Source organism: Dipodomys spectabilis, unplaced genomic scaffold, assembly GCF_019054845.1.
Source record: "Dipodomys spectabilis isolate Male_0828 unplaced genomic scaffold, ASM1905484v1 ptg000373l, whole genome shotgun sequence".
NCBI classification, from domain to species: Eukaryota; Metazoa; Chordata; class Mammalia; order Rodentia; family Heteromyidae; genus Dipodomys; species Dipodomys spectabilis.
In genome coordinates this window covers 1,247,692-1,263,937 of record NW_024871050.1, presented here as the reverse complement: position 1 = coordinate 1,263,937, position 16,246 = coordinate 1,247,692, and the positions used below count along the sequence as shown (strand labels likewise).

Below are 16,246 nucleotides of genomic sequence, written 5' to 3'. Positions count from 1 at the left end.
CTTATGTTGTCTTCTGCTGATTTCTTATTTAGGCATTACCTGACACTCAGATCACCAATTATGCAGCCACTTTACACCGGAAAAAAACACTTGTACCAGCCCTCTATAAAGTTATTCAAGATTCAGATAATGAGGTAGGAAAACTTTAAAAAAATAATTTCTGCATAGTGACATGTTAATATGTACTAAAACACATAAAGGTAAGTTTTATAGTTTTCTGTTTTTACCTGCAGATCTGGAAATGTTCTACCTTCTATTTTTCATTCTGATAGTTGCTTTGGCTTTTCTAGTTCTCTCTAGTTTCAAAATGTTTTGGTCAATTTTTTTTTTCTGTGAGCAATATGTTTTGATTCTTGATTTGAGTGACCATCATCTCAATGTATTATTTATTTAATTTGAAACTTTTTTCTATTTTTGTTCCTGCTCTGGGAAGGAAATTGTTAACAGTATACCAATTGTTTTATTTATTTGAATATTATTGATAATAAAGAGTTATTTTATAGTCACTCTAATCAGTAAAATCAAATTCATAATGCATAATCATGCTGCTATTTATTATGTTTACCCTGAAAAAAAATCAGAGGACACACTTTTTAGTCTAAAATGTTGACATCAATAAACTTAGAATAACAGCTTACTGTTATTCAACTTTGTGATAGAAGGTAAAAATGCAGCTATTGAATCTGATGTAACTTATTTATGCCAAATACACACATTATTTTTCCATTAGCACAGTAGTGTGACTTAGAGTTTTAGCCCACTGGATTCATGTATGCTTTAAAATGAAAATGAAAGGAACACACAGGAAAGTAGCTTCTTATCTTCCCAGATACAGCCTCCAAGAGTGCCTCTGCTGTGTACTGGAGTGAGTTTGAAGAAGTTCAGGTAATCGTCTTCTAACCAGCAGCTTAACTCAAAGTGCATCTTCAGTTTTGTCCTATCACTAAAGCTTGCTTATTGACCTCCTTCTTTCCTGTCCCTTAAATTTGAATTGGCTCTCAGACTTGCACCTGTTGCTATTTGTAACAGCAATTGTAGGATTCATTTGCTTTTTTTTCTTTCTTAATGTTTTAAAATTTTAGGTATGGGTAATGTATTATATATGTGTGTGTGTGTGTGTGTGTGTGTGTGTGTGTGTACATATCTTTCTTACTCTTAAATAATTGGAATTCTGTTTGAATAATAAGTGTGTGTATTTTCTTACCCATTGTTTTGTGCTGTCTTAACATTTAAGCTTTGCATATTAAAATCCCGTATGCTTCCTCTCTAGATTGTAAGCTCTACATGGGCAGTGGTCATATATTCTATATTTTTACTTTCCTAAAATGTACCATTTTGTTATGTATATAATGAACATGTAATAAATCCTGATAAAGCTGAGGTATAAGTCATGTAGAGTGCCTGTCCAACATGCGAAAGGTTCTAGGTTCAGTCTCTGGTGATAGATAGATAGATAGATAGATAGATAGATAGATAGATAGATAGATAGATAGATAGATAGATAGATAGATAGATGAAATTATCCCTTTGTGAGATACAAAAAGATTCTAATATGCTTTCATTTCCATTAGGACTTAAAGGTATGAACTATGTCTTTTTTCTTTTAAAAAATACTTTTGAAAGCTATGACACTTTTTCAAAAAGTTTTTTTTGTTGGCTGTGAGGCTTGAACTCAGGGCTTGAGCACTGTTCCTGAGATCTTTTTGCTCAAGGCTTGTGTTCTACCACTTTGAGCCACAGCCCCACTTCAGGTTTTCTGGAAGTTAAGGTGAGAGTATCATGGACTTTCTTATCTGGTCTGGCTTTGAACTGTGATTCTCAGATCTCAGCCTCCTGAGTAGCTAGTATTAGTGTGAGCCACCAGCTCCCAGTTAAAAAGTTATTCTTAATGCTTTGTCATACTTCATAATATTAGTGTGTGAGACCTAATAGTCATGCATGAAAATGGAAAAATCACAGCTTGTGAGATTTAGGCACAAAATTCATTATTGTAATCAATATAATGATTAGAGCAGAGTTGAGTTTCTGTCTTTTTTTCTGTCAAATTAGAAGGTTCTAACTATGTTTCAGACTTCAAGAAGAGAAGAATAAGTTTTGTAGAATCTCAAAACAGTTCTGGACTTCAATTACTGAAGTGGGGGCCCTTTTAAATCCTGATTTTGTTATATTCTGAAATGTAATTAATTGTATTATTTGATCAATGGAAGTTATTTCAGGAAATGGTCCAAACAATATGAATTCGAAGTTAGAACAATTTTATAATTCTGCTTTACAGACAACAACTTTTTCAACAATATATATTTCCTAAGCAAGGCTTAGTAGTTTCATACCTGTAATTCTAGCTACTCAGGAAGCTGAGATTGAGAGGATTTCAGTTGAAGCTTGCCCAGTTACAAAGTTTGTGAGAACTCATCTCAACAAATGAGGAGCTGGATGTTAAGGTTTGTGCATTATTAACCCACCTACATGGAAGGCATAAAAAGGAGGACTACTGTCCAGACCAGCTTGGCCATAAAAACAAGACACTTGAAAAATAATAATATCAAAATGGACTAGTGGCATGGCTCAAGTGGCAGAGCACATCTGGCTTGCACAAGGACTGACCTGAATTCTACCCCTATTACTATCAGAAAAAGAATCCTAGAAGCTTACCTATACATTGTTATTGAAAACCTGTGTTGCAAATTCAGTTTTAATATGAGCAATAATCTTTATCATTCTCTTTTCCTCCTATCAGACTCCATCATTCTAGTCATTCTTCCACTTTAAGGAATTCTCTAATCTGTTAAGTTCTTCCCCCCCCCCCCCCCCCCCCAGCCCTTGTCTCCCCATTCACAATACAGACTAGGCACAGGCCTGGGCTGAGGTGTATATGGGGTAGGTTTGCTCTGCCTCCTCTTTCTATACAGTCAGTGTAAGAACACATAGTCTGTTAAATCATGGTTTATCATTATAGTCATTCCCTATGAACATTCTTAGCTCTTTTGCTTCTTGTTCTCTTAGTTCATTTTTTGGGAAAAATCTGGACAAAAAAGGTCAACCTATGTTTTTAATGCATATCGCTGAGCAGCTGAACATGCCCAGAAAAAGTTTTTTTGAGTTTCTGCTCTCTAAATTCAGGACTACAAATCTTTTTTTTTTGGGGGGGGGTCTAGTTGTGGGCCTGAACTCTGGCCTGCGCACTGTCCCTCAGCTTTTCAGCTCAAGGCTAGTGCTTTACCACTTGAGCCACAGCACCACTTCCGGCTTTTTTTTTTCTTTTTGCTTATGTGGTGCTGAGGAATCAAACCCAGGGCCTCATGCATGCAAGGCAAGTGCTCTACCACTGAGCCACCTTCCCAGCCCAAGGACTATAAATCTTAAATGATTATATAATATGTACCTTAAAGTCCTTCCTTCCTTTTTTTGCTACACTGTCCCACTGTTGGTTTTCTGTCCTCATATGCTTACCTTCCTTATTCATTTTCAGCTTGCTTTTCTAGGTCGTTAAATAACAAAATAATTGAGCTTTCTCTTCTTTTCCCAATCATATTTACTACTCAGTCAGCATCTTGCTTACATTATTGTTGTTTTTGCTATTCAGTAGGTGAAATAGTAAACAACTATATTCTTGTTTTTTTAAAAATACTTCTTTAGTTTTTCTCAGCTGAGTGGGCTTCCTATTTGACTAGGGCAGTTTGTAGCTCAAAAATAAACCTTTTCCTGCCTGAAAAAAAAATACTTCTTTAACCTTGCTTCAGGTTATCTTCCCCATTCTTCTGTTCCTATTTACAGATGAACTTTGTGATTATAGACTCTCTTCTGATCTTCATTTCTTCCTATTACATTCTTTCACCCACTCAGGTTAGGGCTCCATAATTCACACAAGATATTCTTAGCTTGTCCATTATTAGATAGCATATCTCAGTAGTTATCACGTTAAAACAGTATTTAATTAATTTGGGAAAGGTGTCAATTATTATTGAGTGTCAGTCCTTCCCTAAGGTGTAGTTATTTTCACTAATATTGATGTGGATGACAGACCATGGTAGGGTCAAGTCATTTACTATATTGAGAATAGAGGAACATGGTAGCATGGTACAAATGCTTAGAATGAAAGGTTTTACAATATAGTATTGCCAAGTTTTTAATACTCTTATTTTATGTTGATATCTGAATAGAAGTTACTGGATTGCTGGCATTTAAAAAGAGCAGAGTAATAATTCTGGAAACTAGTTCTTTGCTTGACTTAATTAAAATGTAGTGTCTTATATGCTAATGTACCTTTTGCTACTGAGCTATGGGGATTCAGATACTTACAATAGAAATTCATTGTAATTGTGTTATGGACCTTATAATTTTGAGAAGATGGTCCTTAGAACGTCTTTTTTTTTTTTTTTTTTTGTCGGTCGTGAAGCTTGACCTCTGGGCCTGGGCACCATCCTTCAGCTCTTCAGCTCAAGGCGAGCACTCTACCACTTGAGCTACAGAGCCACTTCTGGTTTTCTGGTGGTTTATTGGAGATAGGAGTCTCACAGTCTTTCCTGCCCAGGCTGGCTTTGAACTATGATCCTCAGATCTCAGCCTCCTGAGTAGCTAGGATTACAGGTGTGAGCCACCAGCGCCCAGCTTAGAATGTCTTTTATTAAAGAGGAGAGTGTTTTTTTGGGTCCGGTTGTGGGGCCTGAACTCTGGGCCTGGGCACTGTCCCTCAGCTCTTCAGCTCAAGGCTAGCTCTCTAACACTTGAGGCACAGTGCCACTTCTAGCTTTTTCTGCTTATGTAATGCTGAGGAATCAAACCCAAAGCCTCATGCATGCAAGGCAAGCACTCTACCACTGAGCCACCTTCCCAGCCCCTCTGGTCAATTTTTTAATGCATAAATGCCATAATCTGTTTTGTTCAGTCTTTACGTACTTTAGCAAAACAATATTCAAATTGACAGTAAATGTACCTACTCATTTTCTTCAGTTTTCAAAGTACTGAAATCCCTCAAAAGACATCTCATGTAGTGGCATATGAACAAGTAGCCAATTGAAAAACTACTTCTGCATGCTTTGCTCTCTTTCAGAATCTTTCAAGTAATTAATCTTTCATATAGTTAATGAAATTTTAAATGTTTTAAAACATAAAGATAATAGTATAATTTACTTGTATATATGGCTGAGAGATTAACTTGAACTTTGGATGTTCAATTAGTATGGCAAAATCTCTTCTAATAAGTAGTATGTAATTTACTTAAATTATCTCCTCACTTGAGAATTAAAATTTCATTTCCAATGAGATTATTTGAAGTTATGTTATTGCAGTAGGCACTTTTAAAAATGGAAGACAGTAGTAAGGATTGTTAGGAACAGAAAAGGAAATTTACAAAATATATATGTAGTATGTTGGCTAAAGGATTCTATTTGTATTATAGTACATTAAAAGGTAGAAACATTATATAGCACAAAGTTCTTATAGTTAGTGGATTGGTCAGTTTAATATATGATCTCTTTACATAAATTAAAGGCTTTGGTTGAATTAGCCCAAAGTATAGAAAAATTAATGTTGGAAATGTGTTTTTAAATATTATAAAGGGGCTGGGAAGTTGGCTCAGTGGTAAGAGTGCTTGCCTCGCATGCATGAGGCCCTGGGTTCAATTCCTCAGCACCACGTAAGCAGAAAAAAGCTGGAAATGGTGCTCAAGTGGTAGAGCGTTAGCCTTGAGCTGAGGGACAGCTCCCAGGCCCAGAGTTCAGACCCCACCACCGGACCCAAAAAAAAAATATATTATAAAGTTATGTGTGTGTTTAAAAATTATACAAAATGTTGAAATAAGGACACAGGATAGCCCATTGTAACAATGAGACTCACAGGACACTATATTGGAAATGAACTTTACAACTTTGGGGGTGGGGAATGAGTGGGGGAGGGAAGGAATAGTAGGAGAAAAAAGAGGGGGTAACAATGCTCTACAAGAAATGTACGCATTACCTTACTCATGTAATTGTAACCCCTCTGCACAGCATCTTTACAATAAAAAAATTCACAGTTATAGCCAAAAGAATAGAAGTAACCAATGCACTTTTTTTTCTTCTTTTAGCTCCTGGAGCCTGTCTGCCATCAGTTGTTTGAGCTCTATCGTAGCTCTGAAGTTCGACTTAAGAGGTTCACGCTGCAGTTCTTGCCAGAATTAATGTGGGTTTATTTACGGCTTACAGTTAGCCGAGACAGACAGAGTAATGGCTGCATTGAAGCTCTTCTCTTAGGAATTTATAATTTGGTAAGTTGAAAATGTTAGTTTATGAAATTTAAAATATTTTTAAAGTCATATGAAATAATGTTTAAGATCTAATCAAGAAAGATAAGTTGATATATCTATTAGATTTTTTTTAATTAATAAGTTTTTTTTTATTGTGAAAATACTGTACAGAGGGGTTACAATTACATGGGCAAGATAATGAGTACATTTCTTATCAAGCATTGTAGACTCCTCCTTTGTTCACCCTTCCCATCTATTAGATTTTTTGACCTAATTGAGTATAAAGAACAAATACTAATAAACATTTTATAAAGTCAGTGGACCTATTGAAAAATTGTAAAATTTAATGCCTGGCTTCCATTCCTTGAAGCCACCAAACAACAAAAAAGTTATTAAATAAATCATAACTAAAAAAAAAAGACTTTTTCTTCACAATATTTTATTTGACCAGTGTTGATGAGTGCTTTCTATATAAGGTATATTTTCTAGTAGAAAGATATGTTTATAGATGACTAATCAAGTTTTTGCATGGAAAGAGAGTTTTAGAGAGAACCTCAAAGTATTAGCTAATATTATGACAGCCTTTTCTGAGTTATGCCTCAAAAGAGATATAGTTTTGATAGATTGAGATTGTGAGTAAGTAAGATTTCAGGAAAAATTAATCAATTCAGCATAAACAAAGAAGCAGAAAAGTCTAGTTTTGACCTGGAAAAAGGAAATGATTCTGTTTGAAGCACAGAACACATATGCAAGCTAGGAGAAATTATTTTATATGAGTATTGGAGTCTTTTTTAATTTATTATTATTATTATTATTTGTTGGTTGTGGGGCTTGAACTCTGGACCTGGGTGCTATTCCTGAGCTCTTCAACTCAAGGCCAGTGCTCTATCACTTGAGCTACACTACCACTTCCGGTTTTATGGTGGTTTATTGGAGGTGAGTCTCATGGACTTTCCTGCCCGGGCTAGCTTTCAACCATGATCCTCAGATCTCAGCCTCCTTAGTAACTAGGATGTGAGCCACCAGCGCCCGGCTTTGGAGAGTCTGTTTTTTTTTTTTTGGCTGGTCATGGGGCCTGAATTCTGGGCCTGGACGCTGTCCCTCAGCTCTTCAGCTCAAGGCTAGCATTCTACCACTTGAGTCACAGCTCCACTTCTGGCTTTTTTTCTGCTTATGTGGTGCTGAGGAATTGAACCCAGGGCCTCATGCATGCAAGGCAAGCGCTCTACCACTGAGCCACCTTCCCAGCCCCTGGAGAGTCTTTTTTAAAAGTGAAGAGTTTAGATTTTCTTTAGTAAGTATTGGGTAACTAATTGGAGAATTTTGAGCAGAAAAATTTTATTGTGTATTAAGAACATGAATCTAGTTAATATTCAAACTGTTGTAAGTTGAATATAATTATATTTTGAAAGTAAAATATGTAATTAAAATGAGAAGTAGACATGAAATTTGTATTTCTTAAGGGGAGAATATCAAGGGGCAAAGTACATATTATGACTTATTCTGGAAACTAGAGAGAGAAAAGAAACCACAGTAACACTTTGGAGATGCTAGGGACCAATGTAGAATTTGAAGACTGAGACTTGAGTACTTTAGTTTTTCTTTGTATTGAGAGCTCAAATTCTTGCTCAGCTTTTTTCATTCACAGCTGGTACTCTACAATGTGAGCCATGCTTCCAGTTCTGGCTTTTTTCTGGTTAATTAAGGATAAGAGTCTCTTGGAGTTGCATTGCTAGCTTGGAACTGTGATTTTTAGACCTCAGCCTCCTGAGTAACTGTTATATAGGAGTGAGCCATCAGCACCTAGCTTGATAATTTCTTATAGATGGGAAAGGTACCTGAAAAGCGAGAACCTAAAAGTTTACAAGGACCATAGAAAGCAAGGTGAAAGGTGGAGAGAATTTATGAACATTCACATAAGACACTTCTGAAGATTTAGTCAGCAAGGAAATAAAATAATACAACATTGTGTTTCTACTTTTATGTATCTCTGTTGTTACCAGAACTCACTGAATTTGACTTTTATGAGAATGTCATTGAGGAAAGAATGGTTGACAGATCAATTACATAGGCTTCTATTTAATTTTAGGATCTAAGGTTTGTTTATATAATATTTCAATTCAAATGATAGCATTTTGGGGTTCGGGATAGTCAAATGGTGAATAATTTGTGTAGTAAGACCAGACGCAGAGGTCAGACTCTAATATGACCAATCCCACTTCCAAAAGAATAGCACTTTTTTCAAACGGTAGTTTGATCATAAAAATTTGACATAGCAATTTGTAAATTTATTAATAATCATATGTACTTGATACAATATTGTTTGAGATTTGCCTTCAAAGGAATTCTTAAATACCTTGGATATAACTATTCTGTTCTGCTATCATGAGGCCAAGTTCAGGACTTTGTATTGAAGCTTCTGCCTTTGAAGGCTTGTACTCTGTGTATTCAATGTTCTTTGTAAGCACACTAAAGTTTAGTTTTATAGTTAGGAGATAATAAAATACTAGAAAATCCAGTCTTATGGTAAATAAATATTCTTCTGTATTAGTGCTCACTCCTCAAAGTTCTATCGCTTGAAAAATCATTAGAAAACATTTTTATCACAAGCGGTCTGGAGGAAAGAGCGTAGGTTTTAGGAACCATTGCTTTCAATTCAAAACCATGTTCTCTTTATTGACTATTTTCAATTAGAACAAGTTATTTAATGTCTTGATTTCAGTTGCCTATCTGTAATGAAACATTGTTGCTAGGATTAGATAGAACTTGAGCCCTGATGCTGGTGACTCACACCACTGATCCTAGTTACTCAGAAGGCTGAGTTCTGAGAATTGTGGTCTATAGCCAGTTGGAGCAGAAAAGTCTGTGAGAGTTTTATCTCGAATTAACCAACAAAATCTGGGAGTATAAGTGTGGCTCAAATGTTTGAGTTCCAATCTTGAGGAATCTAGCTTAAGTATAAAGTTTTTTTTTTGTTTGTTTTGTTTTTTTTGGCGGTTGTCGGGCTTGAACTCTGGGCCTGGGCGCTGTCCCTCAGCTCTTCAGCTCAGGGCGAGCACTCTACCACTTGAGCTACAGCGCCACTTCCGGTTTTCTAGTGGTTTATTGGAGATAGGAGTCTCATGGTCTCTCCTGCCCGGGCTGGCTTTGAACCACGATCCTCAGATCTCAGCCTCCTGAGTAGCTAGGATTACAGGCGTGAGCCACCGGCGCCCGGCTAAGTATAAAGTATTTAATAAACGTTTTTCATTTCTTTTGTTGTTGTTGTTGGTTGTGGGGGCTGGACTCTGAGCATGAGTGCTGTCCCTCAGCTCTTCAGCTCAAGGCTAGTGCCCTACCACTTCAGTCACAGCACCAGTCCTGGCTTTTTTCTACTTTATGTGGTGCTCAGGAATTGAACCAAGGGCCTCATGCATGTGAAACAAGCATTCTATCACTAAGCCAACTTCCCAGCCCCTAAACATTTTCATTTCTAATGTCTTAATATAGTTTTTAGTAAAAAGATATTAGAAATAAAACTCTACCTAACTTACCTGATATTTTCTCTTTTAAAGCAAGAAATTGTTATTTATTACTGTTTCTTATACACTTACCAACTTAGTAGATGTTTGCTGATTTTACAGTTGAGTTTAGTGTCTTAGTTTATTTAAAACTAAGCTATCATTTGTATAGTATAGTAAAATTCAGTAATGAGGCAAATGAAATAAAATGTTTTGCAAAGGTAAGCTATTGATACTAACTTATTGGCTCTGTGGTTTAATGATCTTTTGATCTCTCAAAAATAAGTATACTATAAAAATGTTCTTTATAACTGGGCAGGGCAGGAAATTCCTACTGTTATCTCCAGCTAACCACCAAAAAGTTGGAAGTTAAGCTGTTTCTTAAGTCTAGAGGGCTAGACTAGACCCTGGGTTCAAACCCCTGGACTGGCACATACCCAAAGAATGTTCATTAAATATCAGAAATACAACTTTAGGCTTCTGACTTTTTTTTATTCTCTTGATAGTGCTTTCTTTTATTTGTAGTTCTGAGGTTTTCTTCTTCATTCTCATTTTTTTCTTTTTTTCCTAGGCATTTCTTTTATCTCAAAACTACAGAGGGAGTTTTATGTTGCCCTCAATAAATACTAGCATATCGTGCTCCATAACTACACAAAGATGTACGAAAGTATTTGGCTTGAGCTGTGTGCTGATGGCTCATGCTTGTAATCCTATCTACTCAGGAGGCTGAGATCTGAGGATCACAGTTCCAAGCCAGCCTGGGCAGGAAATTCTGTGAGACTCTTACCTCTAATTATCCACCAGAATACCAGAAGTGGTGCTGTAGTAGAGCACTTGTCTTCAGGAAACAAAGCTCAGGGACAGTGTTCATGTCCAGAGTTCAAGCCCCAGGACCAGCAATCAAAAAAAAATAAAAGTAGTTGGGAAACAAAGGAGGAAGCTACAATGCTTGATAAGAAATGTACTCATTATCTTGCCCATGTAATTGTAACCCCTCTGTACAGTATTTTCACAATAAAAAAAAAGAAAAAAACTTAGTTGGCTTGGGTTTGAAATTTAGAAAGAAAAAATTAATTATCTTGCTTGATATAAATCAACCTTTTTAATCTTAGCATAAACATGACCAGATGTAATGGTCACTAGAAGCTGCATGAGTTCTCTAGGAACTTTTTCTGCCAAAATTAGACATATGGTCACTGCTCACCAATAATTAGTATTCTCCTGTGACATAATAAACTCAGAAATGAGCTCTGTTGGGAAATTTTTTGAGGTTTGTATTTTGGTGATCATACTTATCCTTACTGTCTTTTCTTTTTATGTTGTATAGCTATTCAGTCTCTGACTATCTACTATCCAGGTCTACTGGGAGAAATCTTTGTATGAATTTTACTAACTTGAATTGAAAAAGAAATACAAAAGTAAGGTAGTAGGGAAAAGAAGAGATGCAGCACTACTTTATTCCAGACTGCTGTTGTATGTAGGCTGATGCTAAGCTAAGCAGAACTTGAGACTCAAGAGACTAGAGAAATGAAGAATACCATTGGTCTATTATACAAAGAAAAAGTGCTTTAAAAAAAATCATAAGGAGCTAGTTGTGGTGGCACACACCACGTATAATACCAGCAATCAGGAGGCTGAGATAGAATATGATTTGGAGGCCAGCCTAGGCCTATATAATGAGACCCTGTCTCAAAACAATAGCCACAAAAATCCCACAAGGAAAAAAATCACAAGAATTTTCTTTCAGTTTAATGGAAATCATCTAGATATGGACTTACTTTAATTACATGGACTAATATTTTTTGTATTAATGTGTAGCCTATTTCAGGTTATAGTTTATTGCAGCATGATTGTTAAGACTTTCTGGTTAGCTTGATCATGATAATATCATAGTGTAAGCATACCACATTACACACTATAATTACAAGTAATTTGTATTATTTATGCTTCAATAAACCTAGAACAAATTCATCATATATTTGAATGTGTATTCCTTGTTTTAGTAAGTATGGATCTCTTCACTAAGATCTTTTTTTTTTGTTTTTTTTTTTTGGTCAGTCATGGGGCTTGAACTCTGGGCTTAGGCACTGTCCCTCAGCTCTTCAGCTCAAGGCCAGTGCTCTACCACTTAAGCCACAGTGCCATATCTGGTTTTCTAGTGGTTTTATTGGAGTTAAGAGTCTTACAGAGTTTCTTGCCCGGGCTGGCTTTGAACTGTGATCCTCAGAGCTCAGCCTTCTAAGTAGCTAGGATTACAGGCATGAACCACTGTTGCCCAGCTTGACTAAGATCTTTAATTATAGTGTTTTGCTTAATGGTGGTTCTCCTAAAAGATCTAGTCACTGTTCTGTGTATAAATTTGACCCAAAAAAAAAAAACCTTTTTGGTTTTTTTTTTTTTGCGTTTGATTCAATATTGTGTTCATTTTCTCTGGATTATAACTAAACTACCAAAGCACACAAGTTTGCTAAGAGGTTAGAAAATAGCCAGGCTCCAGTGGCTCATGCCTATAATCCTAGCTACTCAGAAGGATGAGATCTGAGGATAGCGGTTCAAAGCCAACTCAGGTGTGAAAGTCCTTGAGACTCTTATCTCCAATAACCACCAGAAAACTGGAAGTGGTGCTGTGGCTCAAGAGTATTTGCCTTGAGCTGACGAGCTCAGGGACATTGCCCAGGCCCAGAGTTCAAGCCCCACGAATGACCAAAAAATAGTTAGAAAAGATATGATAGGCTGGTAAAATTCATATATGTTACTATTTCTAAAACCACCTTCCTTAATTAACAGTGATACATTCTGTAAATTAAGAGTATTTCATAGTATAGATCTAAGATTATCTGTCTTTGTATATTTGACTGTAGGAAATTGCTGATAAAGATGGGAACAATAAAGTGCTGTCTTTCACTATTCCTTCCTTGTCCAAGCCTTCCATATACCATGAAGTAAGTAATATTGAATAAATAACAATAATAGTTCAAAATTATATTCAGTAATGGATTCAAAGTCCGCTTTTTAAAAACTTGAGTGACTTGTTTCTTAAAAGTAGATATTTTTATAGTAGTGATATAATGATATCAGACTGATTTGTGGCAGAAGAGGCAGAAAGTAGCTAATGCAATATTTTTTCTAGGTTTTGTTTCTCAGTTCATGAGTTTCATTTTTATTATATAATTAGTAATATAGAAACGTTAGGAAACAAAATCTATCTTACCTTAACATGTTTTTACTTTGTCTCAGTATCATTTTTAACTTTCAAATTAATTTTTATGACTTTTCAAATATACTATTTTCTTAGTCTTCTGTATTACTTAGGAATTACCTTTGTTAAAATAAAAAATGTCAATCTTTGTTAAAGTTATTCCTTAGAAAATGACTACCTAGAAGAATATTAACACTGTTCTAATAGATACATTATAGCTGTTTAATAACATTAAGCTTTTTTGGTTCATATTTACTTGACTGAATAAAATGAGAACATTGATGATTAAATATGAAGGAAATGCTGTTAAGCTAAACCCTTCCTTCTTACCTTCTCCATCTAAAATAAAATAAGGAAATGCATTAAGAATAAAAATTGACTGTTGTGGTATTCAGAGCAGAAAGTTGTGAAGAAGGCATTAAAGAAGTTTACATTTCCCATGAACACACCGTATCCTCTTTGTCTTAGCTCTGTGCAGCTTAAAAATTTCTTAATTAGTTTCCCTGGGACTTTGTTTTATGTTAGAAGTAGAATGTTTTTGATTTAGCCAGGACTCATTTTATCATAGAATATTTCTGAGTAAAAGATTTGTGTTATGAAATAAAATGGAAGCTAGCCAAGCATAGAATAGAATAGATAATTCTTCTAACTTGAGAAATATAACATCAATATCATAATCTTCAATATTGTTTGTATTACACAATTACAAACACTTATATTTTGTGTTCTGAAATATATATTAAAATTATTTACTTTAATCCTTAAGTGTTGTTTCTTTTTTTTCTGGTCTTGGAGCTTGAACTCAAGACCTTGGTCCTGTCCCTGAATCACTTTGTTCTCAAGGCTAGTGCTGTATCACTTGCACCACAGTGCCACTTAGGCTTTTTCTGAGTAATTTATTGGAGGTAGAGTCTCACAGACTTTCCTACCCAGGCTGGCTTCGAACTGTGATCCTCAGATCTCAGCCTCCTCAGTAGCTAGATTACAGGCATAAGCCACTGGCGCCTGGCCTTTTATTAAATCTTTTCAGCAACTAGTCTTATTGTTCTTACATATCCATAAACTTTAAAAAGTAAAGTACTATATGTATAATTTTATGCATTTTACACACATTTCCAAAAAAATCTGTGTAATATAACTGAAAAGCAAAGTATTTTTTAAAAAGAATTAAGTTATTTGAAGCTGCTTTTTTTTTTTTAAGTTTTTTGTTGTTGTTGGTCATGGGGCTTGAACTCTGGGCTTAGGCACTATCCCTCAGCTCAAGGCGAGTGCTCTACTGCTTAAGCCGCAGTGCCACTTCTGGTTTTCTAGTGGTTTATTGGAGATGAGAGTCTCACGAACTTTCCTGCCTGGACTGGCTTTGAACGTGATCCTCAGATCTCAGCCTCCTGAGTAGCTAGGATTATAGGCGTGAACCACTGGCGCCTTGCAGCAATTTTTTTTTTATTGTGATTAAGTGATTACATAAATTTCAAAAATTTCACAGTATTGTGGGATAATGATACGTAGTTAAAGTTTTAAACACATTCATGGGGCAAATTGTCTTTATCCTGGTCTATAAAGTTTGTGAATTGTATGAGCTTTTACAATACAGATATTTCTTCCACATCGGGTGATATATACATTTCTTTCCTTTTGCATAGCATCAGCATTTCCCTTCCTCCCATCGCTGCCATTGAGTTGCTTAGTTTGTTTTGATCAATGTCCAATGCTGCTGATGGGTTCCGCTGTTGTATGTTTTCCTCTGTGTCTGTGTCCTCCTCCTAGTTTCCTTCCGATGTGCACATATATACCATATATGTGGTCAGCAGCATAGGGTCATTTAGTAATGATTCGACCAGATGAGTGGAGGGCCTTTGTTTCTTGAGTCTTGTTTACTTTGTCATATCTCCTTATGTTTTAGATTTAACATCCACTTATCAGGGAGACCATGTGCCATTTGTCTCTTTGCTCTTGGCTTACCTAATTCAACATGATTTCTTCTAGTTCCATCCATTTTATTTAAACAAAATTAAATATAACTGCATGATACAGATTTTTACTTCATTTTAGATAAACTATTTTATATTATACCTTATTTTTGTAGCCCTCAACAATTGGATCCATGGCTTTGACAGAAGGGGCATTGTGTCAGCATGATCTCATCAGAGTTGTTTATAGTGATCTTCATCCTCAGAGGGAAACATTCACTGCACAAAATCGGTAACAATGAAAACTGTAAAAAGTAACTGTTGTGAATTTATGCTTAATAATTCTAATTAATTTAGTTCAAGTTTCATATAAGAGATCCAAAGTTAAATACATCATAGTATAGTGAAGTAAAATATGGATATAGATCCCTAATTTAAAAAATGTGAAATACAGAATGATGAATTTTTGTGCTGAAGGCTAAAACTCTGCAATTTGAGCCAAAGCTCCACCTTCAGCTTTTTTTCTGTTTTTCTTTTTTTTGCTGGTCATGGGACCCGAACTCAGGGCCTGGGTGCTGTACCTCAGCTCTTCAGCTCAAGACTAGCACTCTACCACTTGATCCACAGCACCACTTTCGGCTTTTTCTGCTTATGTAGTGCTGAGGAATCGAACCCAGGGCCTCATGCATGCAAGGCAAGCACTCTACCACTGAGCCACCTTCCCAGCCCCTCAGCTTTTTGATGTTAATTGGAGATAAAAGACTTTCCTCCCCAGGCTGGCTCCCCATGTTCTTCAAATCTCAGCCTCCTGAGAAGCTAGGATAACAGGTGTAATAAGCCTTTTACATACCTAATGTGGAACCAGATTTAGAAACCTTTTCTGAGAGTCTGCATAAAGACTGAGAAAGCATTTAAATACTTACTATGCTGTTGTGTTAGACATTGCTGGACATTAACAATAGAGAAGAAAAAAATCTCAGAATTTGTGTTCTACAGTTATTTACTACTAAATGGGGGAAATAGTGTTAGAGGCACAGAATTAACAGTTCTGTAGGATAAATGTTCTTTTAGATCTACACAAATAAGGACCAGTTCCCTTTAGCTGGAATAATTAAGAATGGCTTTACAACTAAGTTAACAATTTGATCCTGGGAGTGTAGCTTGGTGGTAGAGTGCTTACCAACAGGCACAAGGTCCTGGTTTGATCCCTAGCACCATCAACCCCTGTATTCCCCTACAAACAAAAATGAGGATAGGTCTTGAAGCTTTAGCAGGAATTTCAAAAAAAAGAAAAATTACATTTTAATACAAAGGAGCAGCATGTATAAAAGCAAGAATTTATGAAAGTCTATAGCATATTCATGGAATCCTAAGTAGAGTGATATGGTGTGGTACTTGTGCTGGGCAGTGGAGG

General features: G+C 35.8%; 1 protein-coding gene and 1 pseudogene across 5 annotated transcripts in view; one reads left to right on the top strand and one right to left on the bottom strand.

The window, feature by feature from the left end:
* The window catches only part of Fam126b (family with sequence similarity 126 member B), a 53,793-nt gene that overhangs the window by 16,946 nt on the left and 20,601 nt on the right, over window positions 1–16,246 (top strand). For 4 of the 5 annotated variants that reach the window (XM_042666968.1, XM_042666972.1, XM_042666970.1 and 1 more), the window contains exons 4-7: window positions 33–134; window positions 6,065–6,244; window positions 12,585–12,665; window positions 15,009–15,124. In XM_042666968.1, coding sequence (XP_042522902.1) covers window positions 33–134; window positions 6,065–6,244; window positions 12,585–12,665; window positions 15,009–15,124 — 479 coding nt within the window. Of the gene's footprint in view, window positions 1–32; window positions 135–829; window positions 886–6,064; window positions 6,245–12,584; window positions 12,666–15,008; window positions 15,125–16,246 lie in introns of those variants that run through there. The other variant, XM_042666973.1, reaches the window with a different exon arrangement.
* Window positions 2,819–2,940, bottom strand: LOC122096474 (annotated as a pseudogene).